The sequence below is a fragment of the Triticum aestivum genome, chromosome 3D (genome assembly GCF_018294505.1).
Source record: "Triticum aestivum cultivar Chinese Spring chromosome 3D, IWGSC CS RefSeq v2.1, whole genome shotgun sequence".
NCBI classification, from domain to species: domain Eukaryota; kingdom Viridiplantae; phylum Streptophyta; class Magnoliopsida; order Poales; family Poaceae; genus Triticum; species Triticum aestivum.
This window is the reverse complement of record NC_057802.1, coordinates 358,768,006-358,777,765: the sequence shown is the minus strand read 5'-3', so window position 1 is coordinate 358,777,765 and position 9,760 is coordinate 358,768,006. Positions and strand designations below refer to the sequence as shown.

At 49.8% G+C, this 9,760-nt stretch overlaps 1 protein-coding gene across 1 annotated transcript; it reads left to right on the top strand.

Moving 5' to 3' along the window:
- Positions 1–604: 604 nt before the first annotated feature.
- On the top strand, positions 605–6,760 carry LOC123074657 (subtilisin-like protease SBT5.3). Its single transcript, XM_044497441.1, has 8 exons — positions 605–675; positions 778–977; positions 4,033–4,138; positions 4,234–4,986; positions 5,106–5,348; positions 5,459–5,570; positions 5,643–5,856; positions 5,964–6,760. Exons 1-8 carry the CDS (start codon positions 605–607, stop codon positions 6,545–6,547), a joined length of 2,283 nt encoding a protein of 760 aa, XP_044353376.1. The 3' UTR covers positions 6,548–6,760.
- The last annotated feature ends 3,000 nt before the right edge of the window (positions 6,761–9,760 follow it).

Here is a 9,760-nt window from a genome sequence, read left to right as displayed (position 1 = left end):
GGCTCATATTGCGAAGTTTAGCTTTCATAATACATTAGATGGTGTCCTTGTTAACAATGTTTCGCTCTGTATGGTGAAGGCTGTAATGAACAATTGTAACAATTCTTTTATTTAATTAATATATGAGGTGATGTTTTTCAAAAAAAAATTGATGCAGGAACAGTGCAGAAAGTGCGTCGGGCTCATTGCATGAATCCTGACCAGCTTGCACGTTACCCGCATGTGGAGCTCCTTTTTGCTATGCAGTGGCTTAGATACCGGGTTGTCTAACGTGGGGTCGTGCTCCTCACGGAGAAGAAATATACTTATATAACACCGAGCAATTTTGACTTTGGCGTCTATAAATTCTTTGGCGCCGGGCCCCGGCGGAGGCTGCAGCCTGCAGCCCCTGCGCCAAACCCGAGCGGCGTAGCGGATCGGTGAAATGGGGAGAGGAGGCCGCGTTTTGCTGCTAGCCTTCGTCCTTTTCCTCACGTCACACTTGACGACGCCGGCGTCCGCTGCCACGAAGGCAAATCTCTCTCTCTCTCTCTCTCTCTCTACATTTTGAACTTGTTTCTGTTGATCTCTACTAGTAATTGATAGTATAGTACTACCCCTGTGCATGCAGTCCTGTTTGCTTGTCTTGAGTGACCTGACGTCTTGGCCTGCTCTGATCGCTGGAGTCACCAACCAGTAAGCACAATATATAGCACGTTAACTGTCCACGTCCATCATACATTAGTTCGTGCAGAAGAAGACGACCAGCCTTTTGTTCTTGATCCCCAAAACGTGCAGGTACGAACAATTGTATCTCTTCAAGGAAATCAGCGCCATCGGGTTGCAGATCGACAACAGCTTGTTCCCGGACAGGCTTCACAAGGTCCAAACGACGCGTTCCTGGGAGTTCCTCGGGCTGGAGAGCGGCGGCGAGCCGAAGGAGTGGAAGTACGACGCCAAGTTCGGCGAGGGGGTCGTCATTGGAAACGTCGACACTGGTAATCTCGCAGTTAAATTACATCGTTTCTTCACATCAATCTAGCCCTTACATTCTCCCCAGGAATCGCAGTATATACTCGTGTAGTAGTACCACTACCAACTCGATATCTTTTGATTGATCGCCGGAATCTTCTCTTGACCTAATAACCAATTAATTGCTTTCATATCAATATGTGGGTTGGTCGTACCACGTATTCGGTGCCATGCATCATGCGTGGCACCTGTCTAACACACGCATGCACTGTCGGCAGCCTAAGACTATCCACAATGGGAGTAGCATAGGTAGCACACATATCTAGATAAAATAGATAATGTGGCAAGCAATAAATGAAGAAAGAGAGGCATGTAGTAACATAGCTAGTTACTACTAGTATGAGTAACATCACACATATCAAGGCAGGATGAGTCTATAGCATAATAAATGAAGTGTTGCATGTTACCACACATATGTTACTCCCCACTATAGAGATAATAACATAGAGTAGTAACATGGGCATGTTACTACTCTATGTTACTATCCATTGTGGCTAGTCAAGCACTGCACACGTGAGCTTTGACCTGGATCCTAGTAATAGTGAGCACTTACGTGGTTAATTAATAGAGGTCTTGACATTGCATGAACTACTACGTACTCCCTCCATTCCAAAATATAAGAACGTTTTTAACACTAGCATAGTGTTAAAAAGTTCTTATAATCAGGGACAGGGAGTAATAATTTGTTGTCCCCATGCGATATATTCCATCCTGAATGAGACAGAATCAAATCCCGGTAACGTGCCGGAGTGAAGTCAACTGAAACCTGACAGATGATAGCGTCAAGGCCCAATGATCCTACTTGAAATCTGCTACTCACTCCAATCCTTTTTTTTTTGCGGGTATCCTCCGGAGTAGCTTTTTCCCCTCAGAGGTAACAATCAATTACGTTGACATTGTTTTTGTACATTGCACACTTAGAAAATATGGAAATGGTGAATAAGTAGGTATGTGTAAGAAAATCGAAAGTATGCAATCTCGAGCTCAAATGCTTCTGCCATGAACAGTAAAATTAAAAAATAGAAAAAAATCAGCAATTGATAGCCGTCCTATCAAGAGGTTATCATCCTTGATGTTTAGATCAAACGGTTGTTAGCTTTAACTTAATTAATAATTATTTCTTCTGTCCACAAATATATGATGTTCTAACTTTTTCCTAAGTTAAATGTATATACAGACATTTTAGTGTGTTTGTTCACCCATTTTAGTGCATACATGTGGTCCATATTGAAATATACAAAACATCTTATATTTGTGAACAAAGGGAATATTTCTTAGTCAGTTTTGTTTCTGAAAGTTCACTAGTTAGTTCACAAACATTTGCATATTGCACTATTGAGTAATCTTTCGGATTCATTGCACAACACAAGATTGTTTGATATGGTTTAAAGATATCCAACGTCCCACGAGATTTTTTTCTCTCAAAAGGACGATAGACCCCTGGCCTCTATATCGATTGATGCACGCAACCATCCATTGTTGCAAACTTCCAAGTGTCACATTCTTAGTCATCCAACAAGACTTACTAAATTCTTCCAAAAAGAAACATTCTCTGCAATAGTAGTACGACCTTAGCAAATGCTAGGATGGCCAATCCACTGTCATTCAACTTGGAAACATTGAATGGTAATTTTCTTCCCTATATACCTCCCACTCCACACCTCTTCATCAACACCTCCTCATACATTGGCATGAAGCCCTAAACGTTTTGTTATTGTTGTTGATGTTCCAATCTCATTGTCTATGTCCTTCTTCACCAATAAACTATGCGGGACATCCTTGTCCACCCAATGGTGACGGGAATGCCATCGTTCTTGTATTTCTGTACACCCTGGTTTTCAAATCAATGTTGATGATGTCATGTAGTGAGTCGCTAGGACCATCGGTTGGTTGTGGAGGCACAATGCAAAATGGCCATCATTTTTGCCTGTACTTCGCACTAGACTAGACGAGGTCGATGTGAAACTCAATGTCATATTTTGGCACAGTTGGTGCCAAGGATGCTTGTTAGCCCAATGGAACATATAGTGGGGGTAAGGGCACGAGGTGTCATAATCAAAATCATTGGAAGTCTCCATAGAGAGGGAAAGGCGAAAGATCTCAAAGCTATGCTTTCAACCCAGTCCCCAAGTTGACATGGCTAACAGTTGGCATCAATGGTGGCTGCAAGGGTGCCGATTATGAGGGTAGGAAGCTCAGGAGGACTTGGTAGTGTTGGATGGTTGTTAGGATGAAGATGGATAGAAGAAAAGGAGCATGAACCCGCAACGTTATCCAACCACTTTGTTGTGACAAAAAAAGTTGTTAGATGGAGAAAGTTCCCATTTCTTCCTAAACGAATGCCCGTTCCATTTGAAAAGGACGTAATAATTACAATGTTTTTTTGTTTGCTGAAACAAGTTTCATCCCCTTGTATGTTGCACTCAGGAATTTTTTTTTGTTTGAGGAAAATATTTTTTTACTACACTGACAACATAATAACATTTCACTCGACAATTTATGACAGATCAAAACACATGCTGGTTGCCATGGAATCAGATTTGTAGAGATGATGAAAAAAACTATTGAGTTGAAGAATAAAAATCAGTTACACTGGAGACGAGTTTTTGTGTGATTGAACATTTATTTTGGGTAGAGGGGGTAGAATTGAACATTTCATTTTGTTTTTGCTTTTAGACTATATTTAAAGAGAACTTTGCTACTCTATTCATAAGAAAGTAAAAAAAAAGCAAGTAAAGAGAGTAAAATTTTTATATCTAAATGTTTTAATATAAACTCCCTAAAATACATAGTATAATAATACTCACAGCAAAGTGTGGGTTTTGCACTGGTTTTATTTTAGGGTGTGGCTAGCTGGTCTCAGTCGACTGAGATTTAACAAAGTCTCAGTTAAGTGACATAACATGCAAGAGAGAAAAAGAATAAATTATTTTTTTGCACAAATCTCAATGTAAAATCTCATAGATATAGCATCGACTGAGACTGTTTATTTTATTTTGCATCTTGCCCGCCCGCGCGAAGGTGTATCGCCGACATCCCAAAGCTTCCGGGACGACGGCTTCGGCGCGCCGTCGGGGTGGCGTGGCAAATGCGATTCCGGCGAAGACTCCACGTTCCACTGCAACAAGTAACGCAAATATCCTATCCACCGGCCCTTACGTCGAGTACAATGCAACCAAGCAACATTTCACTAACACGCACGCCGTGCAATGGTGCATGCAGAAAGTTGATCGGCGCGAGGATTTTCAACGCCGGCATCCAGGTGCCGAATTTCCTGGACCAGCCGGTGGAAGGCAAGCAGCTGAACCAGACTGACCTGAACTCGCCGCGGGACTACGACGGGCACGGCTCGCACACTCTGTCCACCGCGGGCGGCGGTTTCGTCCAGGGCGCCAGCGCCTTCGGCCGCGGGAAGGGCACGGCCAAGGGCGGCTCGCCGCGGGCGCGCGTGGCCTCGTACAAGGCGTGCTACACGGCGGGGTGCTCCAGCCTGGACATCCTCGCGGCCATACTCGCGGCGGTCGAGGACGGCGTGCACGTGCTGTCGCTCTCGGTGGGCGCGCCGGCCGCGGACTACGTCGCTGACCTCATGGCGATCGGCACGTTGTACGCGGTCCACAAGGGGGTCGCCGTCGTGGCCTCCGCCGGCAACTCGGGCCCGCAGCCAGGCTCCGTGAGCAATCTGGCTCCTTGGATCCTCACGGTCGGCGCAAGCACCATGGACAGAGACTTCGCAGCTGATGTTGTCTTCGGCAACAGCACCATCAAGGTTTGGTCGTCCATAGAAGCTCGCATGTACACCGTGCAGCCTTGCTCAATTACTCAACTAACGCTAGCACTGTATTTACCGTTCTGTATGCATGCAACGAATCTGCAGGGACGAAGTCTATCAGCGAGCACTCTGCCTGTTGGCCAGCCATATCCGATGATCAGCGGGCAGAACGCCTGCGCCGCGGATCAATCCATCGACAACTCGTAAGAATCGGATCTTGATTGGGTCCATATACTGTATGTAGTGCCATCAGTTGAGAGTGCAGTCGTTCAGGTCGATCGTCTCAATGTGCTGCTGACTGATGAGATCCCTCTGCGTGCAGGACGTTGTGTTTTCCCGGTTCTCTGGACCCTGCCAAGGTGAGAGGCAAGATAGTTGTGTGTACCAGGGGAGTGAACGGCAGAGTCGAGAAGGGGCTGGTGGTGAAGCAGGCCGGTGGCATCGGGATGGTCCTTTGCAACGACGCCGGCGGCGTGGACATAATCGCCGACCCGCACCTCCTTCCAGCGGTTCACTGCTCCTACTCACAGTGCTGGGATCTCTTCAAGCACCTACAGTCCACCCAGTAAGCAGCACACCAAAAAAAAGTCATTAGTTATACTCCCTCCGTCCCACCAACATTTTTTTTTGCGAATAATATTTACCAACATTTACTGATCACTCCCTCCGCTTCAGATTTCCGGTCGGTTACATCACAGCGAAGGACGAACTTGGCGTGAAGCCAGCGCCGGTGATGGCAGACTTCTCGTCACGTCGGCCAAACACCATCACTCCTCAGATCCTCAAGGTTGGCACGTTCATTAATCAACTTTCACGATCTCGGTGACTCCGCCGTGTTGCTAATTTTCTCGGGTGGCAGCCTGACGTGACGGCGCCCGGCGTCGACGTGATCGCCGCGTACAGCGAGGAAGCTCCGGCAACCGACCTGCCTTTCGAGGACCGCCGTGTCCCCTACAACATGGTGTCCGGCACCTCCATGTCGTGCCCCCACGTGGCGGGCGTCGCCGGCCTGATCAAGGCGAAGCACCCCGACTGGAGCCCCGCGATGATCAAGTCGGCGATCATGACCACCGGTGAGAGCAGAGTACAACAGGCCACCGAGCTACACTGATTTTGTTCGTCGAGCCATGCAATCCCATGGGCTTATGACGTGCTTCTTCTGTGTGTTATGATTGTGCAGCATTCACCGAAGCCAACGACGAGGGCCAAATCCGGGACGAGACCGGCGCGGCCGCCACCACGTTCAGCTACGGCTCCGGCCACGTGAACCCCGTCCAGGCCCTGGACCCCGGCCTGGTGTACGGCACTACGCCGTACGACTACGCCAACTTCCTCTGCTCCGTGCGGCCGACCCAGACGCAGAACCTGATCCCCTTGCCCCTCCCTCTGTTCGTCGGCGCCAATGCCAACCCGTTCCAGTGCAGCCTTGGCGCCTACCGCCCCGAGAACCTCAACTACCCGTCCATCTCCGCGGCCTGCCTCCCCGGCTCCGGCACCACCACGGTGAAGCGCCGGGTGAGGAACGTGGGCGCGGGGCCGTGGCTCCAGTACAACGTCACCGTCGTGCAGCCGGCTGCGGGGGTCAGGATCACGGTGCAGCCAGGCACGCTGAGCTTCGGTAAAATCAACGAGGAGAAGGAGTTCACGGTGAAGCTGGACGTCTATGACACTGCCATGGCCGGCCATGTGTTCGGCAGCATTGAGTGGTCAGACGGGAAGCACCGCGTCCGGAGCCCCGTCGTGGCCACCACCAAGTGCGGGTAGGGTAAGGTAGGGTGATCGGGTGGGATTCCTTCAAGCTGGAATCGGCAATCAAAAACACTAGTGTTGGCACGCTAAGGTTTACCATTTGTTCGAGGGCGGCTGCTAGGCGTCGACCGGATGATTTCCTACAGAAATCATCCGCTTACCCAGCCGTCCGATTTGGCTGATCAGGACCGCTCCATCCTCTGCTGAGTTGAGCAAAATCGCAACGAGCTCGTCGACCGTGCATCACACCAATGCAGCCGTCGACAAAGTTCTGCACCGAAGCATAAGCAGCCTATCTGCAGCGTCGCGAGCTCTGTGTAGTACGTAGCACCGACAGACACCGACAAGCTCTGCATCGGAGCACATATTCCACTCTGCGGCATCACGGTCATTGCATTGCAGCTCCGGCAGTGCCGACGAGCGCTGCGTTGCAGCAACGCAGACGCCGGCAAGTTCTGCATCGGAGCACCGGTCCCTCTCTGCGGCGTGCTCCATTGCAGCACCGGCAGCCCGACGATGCTCGTCACAACGCCGGCGACACCCCGAGATGCTTCACCGCAACACGGACAAGCCCCAGTGATGCTTCATTTTTTTAAGGACCCCAGCGATGCTTCATTGTAACACCGGCGGCTGGTGATGCTCCATCACAACATGGGGAACCCCAGCGAGCCCTGGTTGTAGCACCCGCCGCTGACTTGAAGCACGCGCAGAGCGCCGCCGACCCCCCAGCTACGACAACGCACGCGCGCCCGGCGTCCCCATTCAAGCACCATTGAGCACGCAGCTCGCCCGCCACCTACAGCAACGGCGACTGCTACGGCGAGGTGGGTTGGAGCACCACTGGCTGTTGCAACCCCGGTGGCCAGCGGTGGATGTTGAGCAGCTCCTCCCCCGGCCTCCTATTGCAGCGAGCGGTGCTGCCTTGCGACACCGTCGTCGACGTATGCAGTACCGGTGGCCGCCACCACGCAGCTCTCGCGAGACCCCGCGCTGCCGCCCACACCATGAGCATCGCCGCCGCTTCACAGCAAACAACTCATCGTCATCGTCGCCAAAATCGGCAACTGTCGCAATACAACGGCGCCCCTCATAGCAGCAGCAGGCAGCAGCTCCCGCCGGCCAGAGTAGGAGAGGGAATGGACAAGGGGAGCTTCTGGTGAAGAGAAGAGAGGAAGATTGCAGAGGGAAAAGGAAAGAGGAGAGCGGGCCGATCCAGAGGGAGACGATGACTCTGTCCAGGAGAAGACGATAAGGATTGGATTGTGGGGGTGGGCGGTGCATAGGTCCCAGGAGACACGCGTCAACCGCTCGACACGGCTTACGAAAACATGAAATCAGTCGGGCAATATAAAGGGTTTTCCTTTGTTCGGCTAAACAAAAGAGCCGTTGTAATCTTGTCCCTCAATGTATTGCCACAATGTTGCATCGAAACGTCAGCATTAATATGTAAGAGCATCTTCAACTACCGCGTGCTAAAAAAAATTTACAGTGCCGAAATAACGTTTTAGCGCGCGGGAGGGTGATTGCTTTTCCAGGCGCTGTAAAATTTAGCGCGCCGCTGTAGCGCTTCACCAGGCGCGATAAAATCCAGCGCGCGCCTAACCGGCGCTTGGCAAATATAAAACAGCACATACCAATTTGACATGGAACAAGATGATCTCAAACATTAAAAATATGCAAAATCATGAGTTGAGCAACGTAGCATTGTCGGTTCAATATCCGGCGTATCTCGTAGTAGGGGTCCTAAGCTAGGCGTCTTGGAGCGATGGTAACATGGACACGAGGTTTTACCCAGCTTCGGGCTCTCTTGATGAGATAATACCATACATGCTGCTTTTGATTGTATTCATATGGGTGTAGTACATAGTACATGTATCTACCACGAGATTGTAGTAATGAATATGAGATTGTCTATTGACTAGCCTGGCCTCGATTTATATATGCACCATATGCCTAGGGTTTAGAGGAGTCCTTGTCTTGGGCGCCAAGTCTTGTAGAATCCTCCTTGTATGCGGCATGGGCTGTCCGAACTGGCCCATGAGTATACGACCATGGGGGTCCTCTGCCCAATCTAACTGATCGGGAGACGACGTGGTGAGTACCCCCTAGTCCAGGACACCGTCAGTAGCCCCCTGAACCGGTCTTCAAGTTGGGGACGCTCCTCGATTCTTCCGAACTGTTCTTCATCTTCGGTCGTCGGTCTTGAAAACTGGTTCAACAAATCTTCTTATCTTCGATCTTGAGGATTGCCGAAGTACATCCAAAGGGTTTATATGTCGGGTATCCGAGGAGCCCCTTTAAGTTATCGGCTTTTATCAATGCCTTGTTATTTTTACGCCCACCTCGGGTTCGAAGTTGTTCCCGGGCGGCGGTGCCCTCTTGCATCCGAGCTCCAACGCCGGACTGCATTTCGAGGTATCTTTTGCAGCCGAGCACCAACGCCGGACTGTATCCGAGCTCCAACGCCGGACTGTATACGAGGTGTCATAGATCACCTTGGCTTGAAGAAGTTTAAAGGAAGTTAGCCGAGCTTAATGCCGGAAATGCCCTCTATAGAGCCAGCCACTTGCATCCGAGCTTTATGCCGGACTGCTTCCGAGGTGATGCACCACCTCGGGCTTGGGCTGATTGTTTACGGATTTTATTTCCGATGCGTGTAAATTTATTTGCTGTCAACATGTATTGCCAGTAGCCCTCAAGGTGTCTGTTGGCCTAAAATCCGAGATGCACCTGAAGGAAAATATGAAACCGCCGATCCTATTAGCTTCTGAGACTCAGGTCGTGAAATCGGCCTGAGGATCAACTCCTAGCTCGGCAGCATACATAGGAATAGAAAAACGGTGTAATATATTAGAGGTAATAGTGATCGGCGGATGGGCCCCTGAGAGAGGGTCGTGAGAAGTCGCCGCGATATATCAGCTTGATGCCGGATAATTCCCATATGGTACTTATTGTGATCCGAAGACGTACTTGTCATAGTTCGGTTATGCCGAACACTGAGCACTTTGAAAATTTTCTGCATTGAATAGGCAATGCAGTAGCCCCCGAGCCACTGGTCGGGTGGCAACACCAGATCAGGGGATCGATGTGCCCCTTTAATATTTGTAAATAATGAGCGCAAAGCCCAGTAGCCCCTGAGCCTTAATGTGGGCACGGGTGGACGAATTAAGGATCGAAGTCCGGTTGACAGAAAATTTTGTTGTGTTTAACACATACTTCTCGGAAAAA